The following is a 20,732-nucleotide window of genomic DNA, read 5'->3' on the forward strand; positions in this document are numbered from 1 at the left end:
ACTAGGAGGTATATCCTATGCATCTTAAAAAGAAATAAGATGCAATTATTGTGCAGATCATCTTTATTCGCATCTCCCCTGGGATCAATAATGGCCGCACTAGTTATACAACAGGAGAAAAATTAACCCAGATGTTTATCTGGTGCACATCAGCAAAGCTCTAGGGATTTCATTGCTAATACTAGTAATGATTTCCAACAGCTGAGAGAATGACTAATTTGTGGGAGAGAAATAGCAAATTCTAAGTCTATTCATAGCCTCTTCCCACCATGGGACAACACCCTGTCATTTCTTCAGACAGCTTGCAACATAACCCTCCACATTCCCTCAAATAAGGATGGGTGGGAGGTAAATCAAGGTCTACTTGTGGATCTCTGGTTCGTTTGCAATAGGAAGGATTTCTGAGTCCCCAATTGTTAGACAGTGGTAACCACAGATTAACACATCTCTCTAAAGAAAGAATATTGCTGAAGACATGTCATAATTGGGAATGGAATTTTTGTGAAAGTGCTGCAAGTTCTATTCAGTTGTGATCCTCAGACCAATTCCTGGACTTATAATTTTTTAAGTCAGGTGCAGGAATTACGTAGCCCTGTAACTCTCCAGATGTTGAGCTGCCACTTCCAGCAGTCTAAGGCCCTATACAGACAGGCCAAAATAAAGCTGCTTCAGGTCACTTTGGAGGGATGGTGTTTTAATGATGCATGTGTCCTAAGAGTCTGGAAGCTGCACCAAAGCTGCACTCCAATCCTTAGGACATCATTGAAACACCATACTTGCAAAGTGACTTGAAGCAGCTTTATTATGGCCAGTCTGTATAGGGCCTTAGATAACATAGCAAATTGTGAGGTATACTGAGAGTAAAATTTGGTTTACTATTGGATAGCTAAACAGTTCTCATCCCATACTTAAGTCTTGGCTCTGGATCTGAGTTCTGAAAAATAGAAACTGGTCATAGTGACTGGTGATTGCTGGGAGGATGTGATTCAAATCGTATGGTGTAGTGGTTTGAGCATTGATTGGACTATGACTTTGGAGACCAGGGTTCGAGTTTCTATTCAGCCACAGAAGCCCACTGGTGACTTTAGGCAAGTCACACTCAGCCTCAGAGGAAGTGAGTGGGCAATCCGCCCTATAGAACGTTTGCCAAGGAAACCCCATAATAGGGGGTTACGGTCATGATAAATTAGAAATGACTTTGAACGCACACAACAATTACAGTCAAATATAATTTTTTTTAGGTTCTGGTCTTCCATTAATTCTCTGGTCTCGTCAGCTATTCTTTACATGGGGTTGGACCCACAAGAGCACATAACCCAAAGAAATATCATCTTAATTCATGACAAGGAAACATTCCCAAGATGCCCTGACTATGTTTTGTTTTCCAAACAGGCAAAGCCAACAACAATGTCCAGTGGGATGAGGACTCCGTAGAATACATGCCCACCAACCCAGTCAAGATCGCGTTTGTCTTGGTTGTTCATGGCAGAGCATCTCGGCAGCTAACACGCATGTTTAAGGCTATTTACCATAGAGACCATTTTTATTACATTCATGTTGACAAGGTAATATATCACAGATTATGAATTGTCTGTCATGCCATCTGCCAGTGTACCCATCTCTGTTGCTTTGCCTAACTCCTTATTTTGGATCACCGATCCTTATCTGCTCCCTAACACAGGTGTCACCTTATTCTTTTGAGTTCCCATATGCCTGCATATTCCTTCCTCTTGACTGTCTTCGTGGTCTCCTGTATGTATCTTGGTTACCTGTCCATGTCTGTTGTCTGTTCAGCACTACTAATAAGTCAGTGCTGGGGAAGGGTGGGGGAATAGTTTCTATTCAAGAAGACATCAGAACTCCGGTTGGGTTTACAAACCAGTACAGTGGATCCTTGTTATACACTGGGGTTTGGTTCCAAGATCCCCCGTGGATAACAAAATTGGTGGATGCTCAAATCCCATTAAATATAATGACATAGCAAAATGGTGTCCCTTGTAAAAATGGAAAATCAAGGTTTGATATTTGAAATTTAGACTTTCTTTGAAGATTTTCATACTGTGGATGCTTGAATCCGTGTATAAAAAATCCAGTTTGCAGCCTGGCCAGTTTCATGATCACTCCCTCTTCCCCTGTTGACTAAGTAGCCAGTGCAGGTAAACACTGGCTGAGAGGCACTGGCTTTGTTTCTTCTCTCCTTTCTGGCTTATACTCTGGTTTACAAATCGAATTCAAGGTGTTGCGTTCCTACTGAAACCCGATTTAACTCTGGAACTAGATTAACCCGCAATCATTTCCACTATGATTCGAATCTGTATCGGTGTATTTTATTTAATCTGGGTTAGAGGCTTATAAACCGGAGTAAAAAAATAGAAGGGTCGACCGTTCTATTTTTCCTTGATTCGGCATAGGAATCGGAGTATTTAAATAGGAATGATTCAGCCTCTGAATCGGGTTAACTGGATGGGAGGAGTGGAGTGCAATGGGCTGGCCTGGGGCTGTCACCCTCTTTGGTCTCTTTCTGTATCGCCAGCGCCATTTTCTTCCATTTGCATAGACTTTCCCCCGGTGGATTGCAACCTCCCCTCTGTGTGAGGAGAGCCATTGAACACCATTTGTAACCGAGAGAGGCTGGATGCACAGCTATTTGGGGGGAAATAGAGCCTTTCCTTTTCTCTTTCCCAAACGGAATCTGGGGAGACATAGGAAACCCTGGATATGTGTGTGTGTGTGTGTGTGTATTCCAACCCTGGGCTTTGGATGCAGAGTCTCTACCCACTTAAACCCACTGCCTTCTCCTCCTTGATCCAATTTTCCAACCCTGGGCTTTGGATGCAGAAGAGTCTCTATCCACTTAAACCCACTGCCTTCTCCTCCTTGATCCGATTTTCCAACCCTGGGCTTTGGATCCAGAGTCTTTACCCACTTAAACCCACTGCCTTCTCCTCCTTGATCCGATTTTCCTACCCTGGGCTTTGGATGCAGAAGAGTCTCTATCCACTTAAACCCACTGCCTTCTCCTCCTTGATCCAATTTGGCAAATACACACACACACACTATAGATAGATAGATAGATAGATAGATAGATAGATAGATAGACAGACAGACAGACAGACACACACACACACACACGTTTATATATGAATACTCACACACACACATGCATATATATATATAAACACATACACACACAAACATATAGGTATATACACACATACATATTTGTGTGTGTGTTTGCATGCATGTATATATACGCATATGAATGTATATTTGTGTGTGTATATATAGAAATATGTATATTTATAAGGTAATTTATAAAGTAACAACTTTTTTAATTTGTGGAAAAAACCTCATCTGTAGTTCAAAACCCACTGTAGAAATAATACAGTTTGAGACCCCTTAACCTGCCCTGGCTCAGTACTAAGGAATTATGGGAACTGTTGTGTTTGTGAGACATTTATCCTCCTCTACCAGAGAGTGCTGGTGTCATAATAAACTACCATTCCCAGGATTCCCTAGCACTGAGTTATAGCAGTTAATATGGGGAGACACAGAAGAGGACGAATAAGGCTCCTTCTTGTCTGGGGAGATGCAACAGAAGAGCCTCGGATGCAGACGATTTTCGTTGGCTGCCGCCCCTCCAAAAAATCACTCCCCAAATCTCCAAGCCAGAAGGATGACTACTTTGCTGGAGGAACTTCCCCCAGCCTCTCTGGGGTCTTTCTTCCAAGGCAGCCAAGCAGAAGTGCTTTGGGGAGGCAGTTTTCTCTCTCCCTCAACCATCCTTCCCCAAGAATAACAAAAGTAAGAGAGACCGGAAATTACAGGACTCAGAGCTTAGGCTCATAGGCTCATAGGCACTTTAAGCGCCTCCTCATTGGCTCTTTGTTAAAAAAAAAAACCGCGAAATTTAAAACAAATTAAAAACGGTCAGGTAGTGGGAACGCAGGTACAGGATACATCAGTGCATGTTACTCCGAATTATTGTGACGTCATGATGACATCACTTTGATTGACAGCCGAAACAAGTGAATGTGAACGAAAAAGTAACAGAACCGGTTTAAATATACACCGATTCATTCATGAATAGGAATGAAAACGGATCATTTACAGCGAATCAATTGGTAAATGAGAACGAAAAAAAGCGATTTGGAACGTGGGATAACACCCATTGTATTTTGAATCGGTTTAACCGATACTGGTGTATTTTAAACCGTTGTAAATCGCAAGTGAGAACACCCCCAAAGAGGAAAAAGGTGAGGGGAAAGCCAACTACCAGCACAGTCTGGGGACAGGTCCACTCAGATGCAGCCAAAACAATATCATAGTACAGTTCAAAAACAAAAGATCCAGCTATTGGTATTGGCAATGCACTGACCACTTTTCACACTCAAAAGAAACACATCACAGATGTAGTTGATTCATCCAAAGTTCAGGAAGTTTTATCTTTAGTTGCATTGTGTACAATATGATACAATATAGACTCCTCTCCATCCACTTCCAACCAACTAATCCGACGACTGCTCCAAACAACTCTCCAAACTAACTCAGCTAACCCTCTCTTGGTCCACTTATTTAGGAGGTTGGCTCTGAGTCATTATTCAGTGCCTCATGCCATGTGCTCCTGACTCAGCAGTCTGTGGTTATCTCATAGAATCATAGAATAGTAGAGCTGGAATAGACCACAAGGGCCATCAAGTCCAACCCCCTGCTATGCAGGAAATCCAAATCAAAGCATCCCCGACAGATGGCCATCCAGCCTCTGTTTAAAAGAGCTCCAAGGTAGGAGACTCTACTACACTCCGAGTGAGTTTGTTACACTGTCAAACAGCCCTTACTCTCAGGAGGTTCCTCCTAATGTTGAGGTGGAATCTCTTTTCCTGGAGCTTGCATCTATTGCTCTGTGTCTTGTTTCTGGTGCAGCAGAAAACAAGCTTGCTCCCTCCTCAATATGACATGCCTTCAAGTATTTATCAGTTTCATTATATAAGGAGTTTCATGAAGTCATGACTGCAATCATGTATATGCTGGGCTGCATCCAAATTTGATTAGATTAGGCCCATTGAAATCAGTGGGATTTGATTTAATCATTGCAGACTTAATTTCCACTGATTTCAGTTAATTTGCTTTAGATTTGACTTCAGCTAGTTCAAACCTCTTGGAGTGAATCTCATTGAACATAATAGGATTACTTGGAAGTAAGTCCTTTTAGGCCAGTACTTCTCAAATAGTGGGGCGTGCCCTCCAGGGGGGGTGCGAGGCTCCATAAAGGGGGGCTCGTTTGACCTCGGCAAATACTATTTACAGTCGCGCGGGGGGCGCGAACTGTTTTCTTCTTCTTAGGAAGGGCATGACAGAAAATAATTGAGAAGCACTGTTTTAGGCTCTGTAGGCACTCAAACTATAGATGTTTGTGCCAGAAGTATCCTTGGTATCCTCCAAATAACAAATTTGGATATCGTTAGATTGCCTGTACCAGGTATGTGTATGGTACACATGAGTTTTATTGGAATCGGCGTAGAATTTTGCTGTTGTGAGTCAGCAAATAACCTCCCTATGCATTTAGTCCACTAAGAATTCCTCTGCCTGCTCCTATGTGCTCTTGAGGGGCAGTGGTATATGATAATGGAAGAAGTATAGCTGCCTGGTTTGGTTGCATGCATATGTCACAGGCCTTTCACTGAATATTTGTCTTGCTTTTTCCTTCCCCATAAAGCGTTCCAATTACCTACATCGGCAAGTGCTCCAATTTGCAAGCCAGTATCCCAACGTGAGAGTGACCTCTTGGCGCATGGCAACTATATGGGGAGGAGCAAGCCTGTTATCCACTTACTTGCAAAGCATGCATGATCTTTTGGAAATGAAGGACTGGCAATGGGACTTCTTCATTAACCTCAGTGTTGCTGATTATCCCATCAGGTAGAGTGATGAAACCCCTGTGAATTGCTTTGCTGTTTTCTTCATCCAGCCTGAAGTTATGTTTCGGACATTGGCCAGCCTGAGAGGTCTTAGAATGTATGGCAGTTCAGTAGGGTTCCCAGATGTCTCATTTTGTACAAGAAGTCTTATATTTTGTCGCTAAACAAGCTATCATTTCATGGGATGCCAAATCTTACATTTAGTTCAAATTGCAATGCATATGGAAAGAATTGGCACTGGCTGGACACAACAGACAACCCCACCCAGCTTTTGCTACACAGCAATGCCCTTCCATTACATTCCAAATGCTGGGGAGTCTGTTTGTGCAAGCTCAGCTGAAGCCCACTCTTCCAGCTGTTCCTTATCTCACAATGAGCCAGACATGCCAACATGAGATTTTGTGGAATTTGAGTGTTCCCACAAGATTAGAGATCCTCTATCTGTATATAGGCTGCAGAGCTTCTTATTCTCTACCTGCAAACACACATAGCCCATTTGGGCACCTGGGTCTTTCTTCACTCTAGGAGCCACTGCATCTGCCTCACTTCTATCCAATATGACCAGTAATAAGTGACTACAGAAACTGTAGTCCAAAGCATTTTGGAAAGTCAAAGCCTTCCCACACATGGGTAGCTGTAATTTATCATGTCTATTCTTGGTCAGAGAGGACAATACTGGGCTGGATGGACAAATTTGATAGACGTCATGCTGCTGAGACTTCAGCTGGGTGAATTTACAAGCATGTACTTTATATGCATAAAGTCCCTCTTTAAGTTCTTGGCATACTGAATTGAAAAGCCTGGAGGAACCACTGTTGGGAAAACACTTTTAAAGTGAAGACCCATAGCTTTCTTGATAGAGCATCTGTTTGACACGAAAAAGGTCAAAGATCCAAGTCCCTGGCGTCTCCAGTCTAAACAGTTCTGACAGTTGGTGGTGGAAGGCTGTCTGTCCAGGACCCTGGAGAACCACTGCCAGTTGGAGTATCATAGGATCATAGAGCTGGAAGAGACCTCAGAACCTTCCGTTCCAACCCCTTTCTGCCATGCAGGAACTCACAATCAAAACATTTCGATAAGATATCCATCCAGCCTCTATTTAAAAACCTAAAAAGAAGTACACTCCACCACACTCTGAGTACATAATACTAATCTAAATGGAGAAATAATGTGACCTGATATAATGCAGCATTTTGCATCCAGGTACTAAACAAGTCACCCTTTTCAGGGGACAAGATGAGTGTAAGTATCAGAGAAATAAAACAGTTCATAAATTGTTTGTGTTTTTAAAAAAATATTTTTAATGTGCTCCAGATGGGCTTGATTGAAACAGGCTGCCAACAAGCTAATGACTGGTCTTTAAGGAAAGGTCAAACCAAATTGTATGCAAGTCATGGGAGTTGTTTAGAGCTGTCATAAGATAAATTTACTTATTAGCTGTGCTCTGGAGTACAAGCTTCTTTGTGTTCTGCGTGGTAAATTTTCTGGCAAGAAGACATGTTCTTCTTGTTTGTTCTAAATTGATTTAAACTGTACCCAAAGGTGCCCTAAGGTCTGGATCAAGGAGGTTATTTTGCCCTTTCCATTCCTGCTTTCCCTCAAAAGGGAGGTAGTAGAAAGAGGATGGAAAGAAGCATAAATGCTGGTGGCATCAAGAAAAAGCACGTGTTATAGAAGGAGGAGGATGACAGTGATTTATATTCTGCCTTTTCCTAATACTAGAACTCAAGTTAGCTTGCAAAAATTAAAACAAACACAGTATAGATTAAAATGGTATGGACCTCAGATCAGTGAGAGAGAGTGCATGTAGATGTTACTGGAGCAGCTCATCTGAATGAGTCTCAGGCAGGCCTGAAGAGCTGCTGGTGCTCAGAATAGGTGCTGGTGTGACAGATTGACCCATATAGATCAGAAGAACCATGGCTCACTGCATGCAAAAGATCCCAGATCCAGTCCCTGGCATCTCCTGGTAAGGCTTCATTTAGTGTAGAGTAGACCAGGGTTCCAGTCCCCACTCAGCCATGGAAACCCACTGGGTAACTTTGGACAAGTCACACTCCCTCAGCCTCAGAGGAAGACAAAGGCAACCCCCTTTGAACAAACCTTGCCAAGAAAATCCTGTGATATGTTCCCCTTAGGCTCGCCATAAGTTTGAAAAAACTTGAAGGCACACAACAAGTAGAGGTGAATGGCTCTTTGCAAATCTGTACATAGATTTCTGTTGAAAAGTTCCTGGATGTTTCTGCCTAGCTTCAGTTTTGTTTTTAAAAATTGTCACTTGGTTTTACAGGTCAAATGATCAACTCGTCACATTCCTATCCAGATATCGAGACATGAACTTCTTGAAGTCACATGGAAGAGACAATGCAAGGTAATGTCGTTTCTTCTACGCCTTGATGGAATGGTTAAAATCAGGCTATTTCATTCTTTCAACTACGGTATCCTTTACTGCATTGTTTATAGGGGTTGGACTGGATGGCCATGCACCACCATGAGCACATGCCCCATTGTTTTCTATGGGGCTTGAGCATATGCTCTTTTCCCCATATACAGGGGGATCTGTAACGGATCCCCCACGTATGAGGAGGGTGGACTATACAACCTTGTGGCATGTGAGTGAGTAGCTGTAGTACCGGCATTTAACCACTGTGCCACCAGGACTCATTCACAGATTCTCTAACCATGACCCTATAACTATTCCTGTTTAATGAGGTTCCCAGATAGCGTCATTCTAATACCTACAAAGATTGAATTGGAGATAGTTTTTTGTGGGGTATTCAGGCTATGTGGCCATGTTCTGGAAGAGTTTATTCCTCACGTTTTGCCAGCATCTGTGGCTGGCATCTTCAGAGAATGCTGGCATGGGAATGAGTAGGGTATATATACTGCGTGACCCTTGTTTGAGAGTTAATCTCTGTGTTAGTCTGTTGTTGAATGGCAAGGTTCTCAGGGTGTCTATTCAATTAATGATCCATTGTCTGCTTGGAAATCCCCCTGACCCTGGGTGGTTTTCATTTGCATTTGCTGGGTCTTGAATCCATAAACACCTGGACAACTTCAACAGCATGATCTAGGCATTTTAACGCTTAAAGTAAAGTTAGGCCACCAGTCCTGAAAACCACTAAAATCAAGACTGATCCCATGCAGATGAAAACTACCCAGTGTCAGGGGGATTTCCCAGCAGACAATGAATTCAGGCAGTGAGTTCCCTTTGGGAAGACAGACAGAATGACATGAGGGCACCTGTACCCACTGCCTCACATTCCCTAACAACTGGTACATAGAGATGATGTTAGAGGTGATACATAGCCATCTTGACTACTAGCCATGGATGGCTCCCACCACCATGAATTTATCCAGCCCCCTTATTAAAGCCATCCAAGTTGGTAGTAGCAGTTCATTCCACAGTTTAATTAAGTGCTCTATACAGTACTTTTTTATCCTTCTTGAACATCCCACCATTCACCTTCAGTGGATGATGCCATGTTCTAGTATTAGGAGGGAGAAAGAAAAGTTTCTCCTTACCTACATTCTCCATACTGTAATTTTATATACCTCTGGCATGTCTCTTCATATTCAGCATCTTTCCAAACTGAACAGCTCACAACACGGAACCCAGTTTCACAGGGGAGTTGCTCCAGTTATTTGATCATTTGGACTCCCAGTTTCACCAAACGTAACTGGCAAGGGTCAAGTAGGAAGTAATTGGGGTTGAGAAGCCAATGGAGAAGAAAAGGTGGGTCTTAAATTTGTAGATTAGGAAGCTTTTCGTTGGAAGGCTAGTGTGGTGCAATAAATTAAAAATGAATTAAAAATAAAATAGTGAGATGAGTGAACTGGTTTCTATTGATTACTGTCAATTTCAGACTGTCAGAATGTGTCATTTTTGGCTTACATATGGAGAATATTGTGCTGTAAAAGCAAATGGGTAGAAGAGGAGAAATAGGAGGCCGGTTAGACACATAAACAGTTTACAGAGCAGATTCTTTGCCATTTGAAAATGCACGGCTTCATTCTGACTGGCAGGCTGTGCATTAGCTGGTGTCCTTGTCTGCCTGCAGAGTTAAATTGGAAAAGCAATAAGAAAAGGTCAGGGAGATGTCTTCTGTTGGACTCTGAATCACCTGATTGCTGCTTCTCAAACCCTGTGGCTGACAAAATACAAACAATAGAATGAGTTATGACAGCTCTCCATAATGCTGAGCCTAAAATGCCAACCTCAGTTGGAACCAGAACAATTTAAATGAATTAAATCCACAGATCTTCTGATTAATTTAATAATAAAATATGCTAAAGTGCCACTTGGCTTCTCTTCTGAGGACAAATAGCTTGTGTCTTTAATGGAGGAGTTCAGATCAAAATATATAAACAGTTAATTGCATCTCAGAATGATAGTTGTGATAGATTTTGGCACACTGACTTATGATATCAATTTTTTCCCCATTTTAAAATATTTATTGGTAGAATGAAATTAATAAATGTTATTATAATAAATTGATAAAACAAAATATTGGTTAATTCACCTTACAATAATATATTAAAACTTTTACATAATATCCCCCATAAATATATCCCTTTATATTCCATTCTTTACTACTTTATCTAAATCTAATTCATATTTCTTTTCATCATATACTTTTCATAATTCCCCCCCTCCCCCCGTTTTCCCCTTCCCCCAAGTGCTCCCCATCACCAGAGCCTAATATCTTCTTATTACTCTACCTCCAGAATTGTAGCTCTTCTTCTGGTGGTAAGACACCTCCTTCTTTTACTAAAACCTTTTTGTACAAATGTTTTCCATATTGCTTCGAAATCATTTCTCTTGATTATTCCTCTTCTAAATTTAATTCCACTAGTTATCATTAATTGCTATTTGCCATATCTCTCTATACCAGTACTTCTCAAATAGTGGGGCAGGCCCCCCAGGGGGGGCGCGAGGCTCCGTAAAGGGGGGCGCGAGGCTCCGTAAAGGTATGTTATGCAGAGATGTACTTATAACAATTTTATAGACAAATGATACTATTTACAATCGTGCGGGGGGCATGAAATGTTTTCTTCTTCCTAGGGGGGGCATGACAGAAAATAATTGAGAAGCACTGCTCTATACCAATCTTGTATTTGTAAATCTCCCTGGTCTTTCCACTTTTTTGCTATCATTAATCTCGCGGCTGTTAATAAATTTGTAATTAAATCCTTTATAACTTGGATGCAGTTAGTTTTATCATATAAAGATAATAAAGCTATCCTTGGACAAAATTCTAAATCAATTTTTGTTATTTCTTTTATCTCTTCAAATACAATTTGCCAAAATTTCCTTACAGTTCTACAACCCCACCACATATGCATATAAGTGCCTATCTCTTGACACCCTCTCCAATATAACCTTGAATAATTCTTATTTATATAACTTAACCTTACAGGCGTTAAATACTATTTCCAAATTATTTTATAATAATTCTCCTTTATTCGTATAGAATAAAATGTTAAATGGCATTGATTCCAAATTTTCCCCCATTCGTGGACGTTTATTTTTTGTGCTAAGTCCTCCTCCCATGTTGTCCTAAAATAATCTTCTTTCTCGTTATATTTTAATAATAATTTATATATTTCACTGGTGACCCCTTTCAAAGTTTCATTTGCCTCTATACTTTCTCTTTGCCTGATCAAATGTTCAAATTTTGTATATTCTCTAATCTCTCTTTGTCCATTGTTCCAATTGAATACAATTATACCAAGTTAATTTTGATCCTTGCAATTTCTCCTTTATTTTCCCTTTCTCCCTCTTTATCTTTATCCATTCTTTTATACGATATATTTCTTGACCTTTTACCAATTTCTCTAATTCTTCCTTTAAATTTATTGGAATTTTTTTTAGCATTATAACTGGTGTTAATGGTGAGATGGCTGGCATTAATTTTTCTTTATTTTTTCCCCAAATTTCTAGTATATTCTTTAAAAAGGGGTTTTCTATTTCCTTCATTTCTTTCATAGTAAATTCTTTAAAAAATATATTTTCCAATTTTTCCTCTATTCCTGTTGTTTCCATCTCTAAACAATCTAATTCCCCTTTCTCTATAATTCCATCTATAATATATCTTATTTGGTTTGCATTATAGTACAGTTTTAAATTTGGGAGACCCAAACCTCCTTCTTGTTGGGGTTTATACCAATATCTTTTATTAATCCTTACTTATTTATTCCCGTTACAATAATTATTCACTAATACTTGCCAATTTTTAATTTCAACATCTGATATTTGTGTTGGCAACATCCTGAACAAAAAGTTGATCTTAGGCAGAATTTTCATTTTTATTAATGCAATTCTACTGAACCATGATAGTTTGATATTTTTATATTCTTCTAATTTCCTTTTAATTTCTATTCTTAATTTTTTATAATTCTGATCCTCTAATTTTTGTAAAATTTTTGTAATTTTTATTCCTAGATATTTAATTGTATCTTTTACCTTTGCCTCTATCTTTTCATCCTTTAAAAATTTCTGTTCTTCCGTTTTTGAATAATTAAACAACATTAGCTCTGATTTATTCCAATTAACTCGTAATCCTGTCATTTCTCCAAACTCCTTTAAATGGTTTTTCACATTATTCATTTTTTCCAAGGGGTCTCTAATTGTTAATAAGGTGTCATCTGCAAATAAACTTATCTTATTCAGTTTTCTCATCCCAGTTCCTTCCAAATTTTCATCCTCCCTAATAATATTTGCTAATATTTCAATAATTATTGCAAATAAAACCAGGGAAAGAGGGCATCCTTGCCTTGTACCTCTAGAAATTGAAATTTGTTCTGTTATTCCATCATTTATTGTTACTACTGCTGTATTATTTAAATATAACTGATCTATCAGTCTTCTAAACTTTTCTCCCATACCTAATTTCTTTAACATTATTTTTAATGCTGGCCATTCCACACAATCAAAAGCTTTATAAATATCTAATGCCATTATTCCTGCTTTCTGATTTTTTTCTATTATATTTATTTTATTCAATACTCTTCCTATTAAATTTGACATTTGTCTTCCTTGTACAAATCCACACTGATCATTTTGAATATATTTACATATAAATATATTCATTCTTTTTGCCATTATGGCTGTTAATATTTTAGTGTCCTGATTTATAAGGGATATAGGTCTATATGAGCCTGGGTCTGACAAATCTTTATCCGGTTTTGGAATCAATATTATCATTGGATGGTCCCATGATGGTGGGATCCTTTCTCCATTTAAAATTTTATTGTATAGACTTCCGGTTGCAATGCCAAGGCGCTCAGAGGCAAGTTGCTTCGGCTCTGCTCTCCTTTCTACCACAGCGCGACCCATTCAAAGGTCTCCCCAGAATTGGGTGATCGTAAGGGTACTCGAACCGCGTGAGTTTCAAGGCGAGGGTCTGTCGGGGGCTCGAGAGTCCTATTCCCCTTTGCCTGAAAGGGCTAGGAGCGAGGGACTCAAGGAGAGCCGCAAGACAGCTGGCGCTGCGGTGTGCATGTCTTAGGACATCAGTCTTGGTGCAACTTATTGATTACAAGAAGATTTATCCCGAATGGGTCTGAAGGGATAAGACTGCAAGAGATAATTTGCGGTTTGCTTTCTCTCATTTGGAGGTCGCGGAGACCCTTTCTTTCCAGTCCTTCGGTACGAGATATGGAAGATATGACACTTGTGTTCCATTGAACATCGAGGGGACTACGTTTATGGGAGAGTTGTACCAAAGGTAATTTGTGAGAACATTAAATTCAACAACTTTCTGCAAATAAAAGTGGCCGCAAATAAAAGTGAAGGTGATTTGCTTCTACTACTGAAAGATAAGACAAGATAAAAAGAATAGTGTAAAAACTGTTCTGATTAGTACTCCCAGCGGGGGCCGTTGGATACACGGATCAGCTGTGAGACATTTACTTGTCTTTACGGAGTCAGCTGTCTGTAAGAAACTACAGCTGTTAAGATTTGAAGAGACCGAGCTAGACTCGAAGTAATTGGGACGGGACTGATAGAACCTAAGCTGCATTGGCGGATTTTCCATAAGAAACATTTTAGCTCCCTAAACCAACAGCAACAGCAAAAATAGCAACAATATAACAACAAAGTAACAAAGAAGCCATCTTCCTTGGCGAACATTAAATGGAAACAAGGGGTGCTAAGAGCAAGAAAGAAATTATGAGTGGAGGACAAACAAATGTGAGAAGGAATTCGGTGGAATGGCTTGGGAAACAATCAGATATATCATCCATTATATTGGAGGAATTGCGAGAATTTAAAAGAAATTTTAAATTGAAAATCAGGGAAGAACAAAAAGCCTTGAGGGAAGAATTAAGAGAGGATACCCAAAAACAAACAGAAACATTATCCGAGAAGATTGATGCAATAAATAAAGACATTTCAGAGATCAAAAAGGAGGTGCACTCCACAGTTAAGAAAACAACCGAATTGGAAAAGAAAATAATAAGATTGGAAAAGCACCAAACCCGAGAGGACAGTATTATACAACAACAAGAAAAAAGATATAGAGAAAGGGCAATTAAAATCAGGGGTTTGCCTGAGGTAGAGAATGAGAACCTAGAAGAACGTTTGTTACCTGCCCTTGCTCTCTTTTTGGATATATCGACAGATCTTTTGGAATCCCAGACAGATAAAATCTTCAGAGTGAGTTCCAAAGTGGCTAAAGAAAAGGGGTTCCCCAGGGATGTGGTTCTCTGTTTCACGACCGCAAGACTAAAAGAAAAGTGTTTGCAAAAAAACTATAGAGAAAGCCTAACGATTGATAACTCCCAAGTCAAAATATTTAAGGATCTCCCACTCCAGGTGATCAAGCAAAGACAACAATATAAATCTCTTACGACGGTCTTACAAAGGAAAGGCATCAACTACAGATGGATTAATCCGGAGGGGATCACTTGCTGGCACAATAACAAAAGAGTTAAAATCAACACCCTTGAAAAAGCTAAGAACTTCCAAAAACTTTTACTGCTGCAGGAACCCAATAAAGACCAGGACCTGAACGATGGCAAGGAGAAACAGGTGGAAGACTTGTTGACTAACCCTCGATTTGATTTTCAATTTAATGACAATAATTTACTGGAGCTGGAGCTGGGTGAAACACTGGACAGTGAAACGCATTTGGATAATGAACTTGGTCTCTAGCCATTGGGAAGTGAACTGTTATAGTGAGTTGGAATATTACTCTTTTGTTAATTATTGGATTTTTGGGGTAAGAATAGTACGTTTATTTTAAAGGGGGAAAGTATTCCATTTACAAGAAAGATGGTCAAAATAGCCTCCTGGAATGTCGGGGGTATAAACAAAGACAGAAAACGCAAACAAATATTTCATTTATTAGAAAAAAGGAATTATGATTTAATTTTTTTGCAAGAGACAAAAATTAGAACAGGGGACCAAAAATACCTAAGAAATCCGAAATTAGGGAATTGCTTTACAGCTACAGTTAATAAGAGAAAGAGAGGGCTAGCGCTATATGTTAATAAAAAGTATCACGCGAAGGTGATAAAAAATGATCCTGAGGGGCGATTCCAAATATTGGAAATCAATACTGGGTCAATGGTAATTACAACAGTTAACATTTATGGCCCCCTGGAAAACAAAAAAGACTTCTACCAAAAATTAAATGAAGAATTGATGGCATTAGACAGCAAAAATATTGTTCTTGCAGGTGATTTCAATGGGGTTTGAACCCCAAGAGAGACAGAAAAACAACGAAAAAAATTAAAAGAGATCAGGGTTGTCTCCCGAAAAGCTGTTTAGATCTGATTCATGATCATGATCTGGTGGATTTATGGCCTCATAAAAATGAGGGGAAAACAGGTTTCACTTACTATTCAGGAGTCCATAAATCTTGGTCGCGGATAGACCTATTTTTGGTCTCAAAAGGTTTAGCTTCTAGCTTTAAAAATATGGAAGTAGATTGCAAAACCCTATCTGATCATAACCTAATAGAGTCGGTCTTAAAAGACAAAGAGAATAGAAATTTCAGTTGGCGGTTGCAAAATGAGTTATTGGAAGATGACCGGTTTGTAGGGAAAATGAAAGAAGAAATCAAGGTGTATTTTAAATTGAATGATATACCCGAAACGAAAAATAAGATAGTCTGGGATGCAGGGAAAGCAGTTTTTCGGGGAATCTTGATAAAAAGAGCTGTCGAAATCAAGAGGGAAAGGACAGATAGAGAAAAGAGAATTTTAGAAGCTATAAGACAGGGGTCGGCAACCTCCGGCCCGCGGGCCGGATCCGGCCCGCGGGCGCCTTTCCACCGGCCCCCGGTCCCTCCTGCCGCCCAAATCGCCGCCCAAATCAGCCCGCCAAGGCAGCGGGACCGGCCCCAGCCTGGTCCTGCCGCCGATTGCCGCCGCCGATTGCCGCCCCGCCGCAGCTTGGGCGCTGCTCCAGGCGCCCGCGGGTGCCTCGCTGCCATCCTCCTCCTCCACCACGCATGGCCGTGCGGAGTAGGCGAAGGAAGAGGAGGGCAGCGAGGTCTGGGGCGGAAGAGGCGAAGGTGGAGGCGGTGCCTCCTGCGCACGGCCGCGCCACCTTCCCCACCTCCCCGCTGCCGCTGGCTTCCCTCTCGGCCTGGATGGGGCCTAGGCTCCACTCAGGCCGAGGGAGAAGCCGGCGTCGCCGCTGGCTTCCCTCTCGGCCTGGATGGGGCCATGGCTCCGTTCAGGCCGAGGGAGAAGCCAGCGGGGCCGCTGGCTTTCCCCCCCGGCCTGCCTGGGGCTTAGGCTCCACTCAGGCCGAGGGAGAAGCCGGTGTCGCCGCTGGCTTCCCTCTCGACCTGGATGGGGCCCTGGCTCCGGTCAGGCCGAGGGAGAAGCCAGTGGGGCCGCTGGCTTCCCCCCCCCCCCCGGCCTGCCTGGGGCTTAGGCTCCACTCAGGCCGAGGGAGAAGCCGGCATCGCCGCTGGCTTCCCTCTCGACCTGGATGGGGCCCTGGCTCCGTTCAGGCCGAGGGAGAAGCCAGCGGGGCCGCTGGCTTCCCTCTCGACCTGGATGGGGCCCTGGCTCCGTTCAGGCCGAGGGAGAAGCCAGCGGGGCCGCTGGCTTTCCCCCCCGGCCTGCCTGGGGCTTAGGCTCCACTCAGGCCAAGGGAGAAGCCGGCGTCGCCGCTGGCTTCCCTCTCGACCTGGATGGGGCCCTGGCTCCGTTCAGGCCAAGGGAGAAGCCAGCGGGGCCGCTGGCTTTCCCCCCCGGCCTGCCTGGGGCTTAGGCTCCACTCAGGCCGAGGGAGAAGCCGGTGTCGCCGCTGGCTTCCCTCTCGGCCTGGATGGGGCCATGGCGCCGTTCAGGCCGAGGGAGAAGCCAGCGGGGCCGCTGGCTCCCCCCCCCCCCCCGGCCTGCCTGGGGCTTAGGCTCCACTGAGGCCGAGAGAGAAGCCAGCAGCCTCGCTGGCTTTCCCCCCCTGACCTGCCTGGGGCCTAGGCTCCGCTAGACCGGGAAGGAGCAAGAGGAGGAGGATGAGAAAGCGGAGGAGAAGGAGGATGAAAAAGAGGAGGAGGATGAGGATGAGAAAGCGGAGGAGAAGGAGGATGAAAAAGAGGAGGAGGATGAGGATGAGAAAGCGGAGGAGGAGGAATTGGAAAGGTGAGACTTTTCAGGTCTGCCTTGGGTTTTTTTTTATTGATTTTTTAAAATATACAATACTTATTTTTGTTTTTTTTTTATTTCAGTATTTTTATTCTTGCTTCTTATTTTATTTCAGTATTTTTATTATTTCTTTTTTATTTTATTTCATTATTTTATTATTGCTTTTTAATTTTATTTCAGTATTTTATTCTTGCTTCTTATTTTATTTCAGTATTTTATTCTTGCTTCTTATTTTATTTCAGTATTTTTATTATTGCTTTTTTATTTTATTTCATTATTTTATTATTGCTTTTTAATTTTATTTCAGTATTTTTATTACTGCTTTTTTATTTTATTTCATTATTTTATTATTGCTTTTTAATTTTATCCAGTATTTTATTATTGCTTTTTTATTTTATTTCAGTATTTTTATTTCTTTTTTATTTTATTTCAGTATTTTATTCTTGCTTTTTATTTTATTTCAGTATTTATATTATTGCTTTTTTATTTTATTTCAGTATTATATTATTGCTTTTTTATTTTATTTCAGTATTTTTATTACTGCTTTTTTTATTTTATTTCATTATTTTATTATTGCTTTTTAATTTTATCCAGTATTTTATTCTTGCTTTTTTATTTTATTTCAGTATTTTTATTTCTTTTTTATTTTATTTCAGTATTTTATTCTTGCTTTTTATTTTATTTCAGTATTTTTATTATTGCTTTTTTATTTATTTCAGTATTATATTATTGCTTTTTTATTTTATTTCAGTATTTTATTACTGCTTTTTTATTTTAATTCATTATTTTATTATTTCTTTTTAATTTTATCCAGTATTTTATTATTGCTTTTTTATTTTATTTCAGTATTTTTATTTCTTTTTTATTTTATTTCAGTATTTTATTCTTGCTTTTTATTTTATTTCAGTATTTTTATTACTGCTTTTTTATTTTATTTCATTATTTTATTATTGCTTTTTAATTTTATCCAGTAATTTATTATTGCGTTTTTTATTTCATTATTTTTATGATTGCTTTTTAATTTATTTCAGTATTTTATTATTGCTTTTTATTTTATTTCAGTATTTTATTCCTGCTTTTTATTTTATTTCATTATGTTTATTATTGCTTTTTATTTTATTTCAGTATTTTATTACTGCTTTTTATTTCATTTCATTATTTTTATTATTGCTTTTTTATTTTATTTCAGTATTTTTATTATTTCTGAAGGTGAGACAGTGTGACTTTCCAAAGTGCATTTCTGTGTATTTTCGATGCATTTATTGCTGAAAGGTCTGCTTTAACAATGATAGTGGTGATGATGATGATGATGATATCAGTCAGCACACCCCTCCTCCTCCTCCAGGGCTTTGGCGGAAGCCCCGCCCCTTGTGTGTGGCTCCACCCCTTGAGGGTGGAAGCTCCACCCCTGGCATGAGGCTCCACCTCCAGAGGGTGGAAGCTCCACCCCCTGCTTCGGCCCCCCAGTTGTCTGAGGGACAGCAACCCGGCCCCCAGCTCAAAAAGGTTGCCTACCCCTGCTATAAGAGGAAAAGAACAAAAAATGATGGAATATCCAGGGAATCGAAAACTAAGAAATGAAATCAAGATCTTGCAGATGCAGCTTCAACAAAAGATTAATTCAGAAATAGCAAGAGATTTAATAAGAACTAAACAAGGCTTTTTTGAAAATGGAAATAAAGTTGGTAAGTGGCTAGCCAAGAAACTAAGGAGAGAAAAGGAAAGGAGTCTCATAACAAAAATAAAAAAAGGGAATAGCACCTTAACAGCTCAGGAGGATATTATAAAAGCCTTTGGGAATTATTATAAGGAATTGTATAGGCAAAGAGGACAAGAAGTTAATAGAGACCTTAAGATTGGGGATTATATAAGATCGAAATTAAATCTAAAAATCACATCGGAACATAAAGAAAATTTGAATGCCAAAATAACCAGGCAGGAGATTCTTACAGCAATTTCGTCACTGAAAGAGGGGAAAGCCCCTGGAGAGGATGGTTTTACATCTGTATTCTATAAAAAATTCCAAGAGGAACTAACGGGCCCCTTACTGAAAGTATTTGGCTCTATAGAGGTAGAGGGAATCCCTCCCTCATGGGAAAAGGCTCTTATATCGCTGATACCTAAGGAGGGGAAGGATCATGAAATTATGGCTAATTATCGTCCAATAAGTCTTCTCAATCTAGATTAAAAAATATATACAAACATTTTGGCAGCCAGGTTAAAAAAAGTTCTATCTCAGCTGCTGGGTAAGGAACAAAGTGGGTTTCTACCAGGGAGGCAAATTAGGGACAACATTAGGCCAATACTGAATTCTCTAGAGTATTATCATGTAAATAATAACAAAAAATTTGCCCTAATAGCTTTAGATATGGAGAAAGCCTTCGATCGTCTGAATTGGGATTTTTTATTTGAAACTTTAAAATGTATGGATTTTGGGAATGATTTCATTAATAAGATACAGCAAATCTATTGCGAGCAAGCCGCGAGAGTGATTGTTAACGGTACAAGATCCCAGGAATTCTATTTACATAGAGGAGTTAGGCAGGGCTGTCCCATTTCACCCCTGCTTTTCTTGACGGCAATGGAGGTATTAATTTCAGCATTTAAAAGGAATGAAAAGATAAAGGGTTGTAAAAAGGGGAAAGATGAATTGAAACTGAAAGTATTCGCTGACGATGTTGCCCTTATAATAGAAAACCCTAGTCTTTGTATAGGAGAAATAATGCATGAGTTAAAGCAGTTTGGGATCAATTCAGGGTTGAACATAAACAAAGAAACGACAGTCATGATAACTAAAAACATTCCCCCTACCGAGGTGGAAGCAATTAATAAAATAACCGGATTTAAAGAACAGAAAAAGATTAGATATCTGGGAATATGGTTATCAAAGGACAACTTAAAATTATATGATAACAATTACCATAAAGTTTGGGGTGATATCAAGGAGGATTTAAGAAAATGGAACACACTTAGCTTGTCACTGTTAGGTAGAATTGCAGTTCTAAAAATGGCAGTTCTGCCAAAGCTAATATTTTTATTTCAGAACCTCCCCATTGTAATAAATGATAAAGTTTTTAGAGATTGGGACAGCGAACTAAAGAAATTCATATGGAAGGGCCATAGACCCAGAATAAACTGGATGGTCCTAAAAGACGAAAAAGCAAGGGGAGGATATGGGTTACCACACCTAAAGATATACTATTG

General features: G+C 40.1%; 1 protein-coding gene across 1 annotated transcript in view; it reads left to right on the forward strand.

Annotated features, from left to right (window-relative positions):
• LOC149306256 (xylosyltransferase 1-like) overlaps positions 1 to 20,732 on the forward strand; it is a 155,196-nt gene that overhangs the window by 111,029 nt on the left and 23,435 nt on the right. Inside the window, exons 4-6 of the mRNA XM_089540869.1 lie at positions 1,393 to 1,565; positions 5,717 to 5,919; positions 8,209 to 8,289. Of these exons, the coding sequence (XP_089396995.1) occupies positions 1,393 to 1,565; positions 5,717 to 5,919; positions 8,209 to 8,289 (457 nt within the window). The remainder of the gene's footprint in view (positions 1 to 1,392; positions 1,566 to 5,716; positions 5,920 to 8,208; positions 8,290 to 20,732) is intronic.

The sequence above is a fragment of the Sceloporus occidentalis genome, unplaced genomic scaffold (genome assembly GCF_023333645.1).
Source record: "Sceloporus occidentalis isolate IW3139 unplaced genomic scaffold, rSceOcc1.0.p SCAF_10, whole genome shotgun sequence".
Lineage (NCBI taxonomy): Eukaryota > Metazoa > Chordata > Lepidosauria > Squamata > Phrynosomatidae > Sceloporus > Sceloporus occidentalis.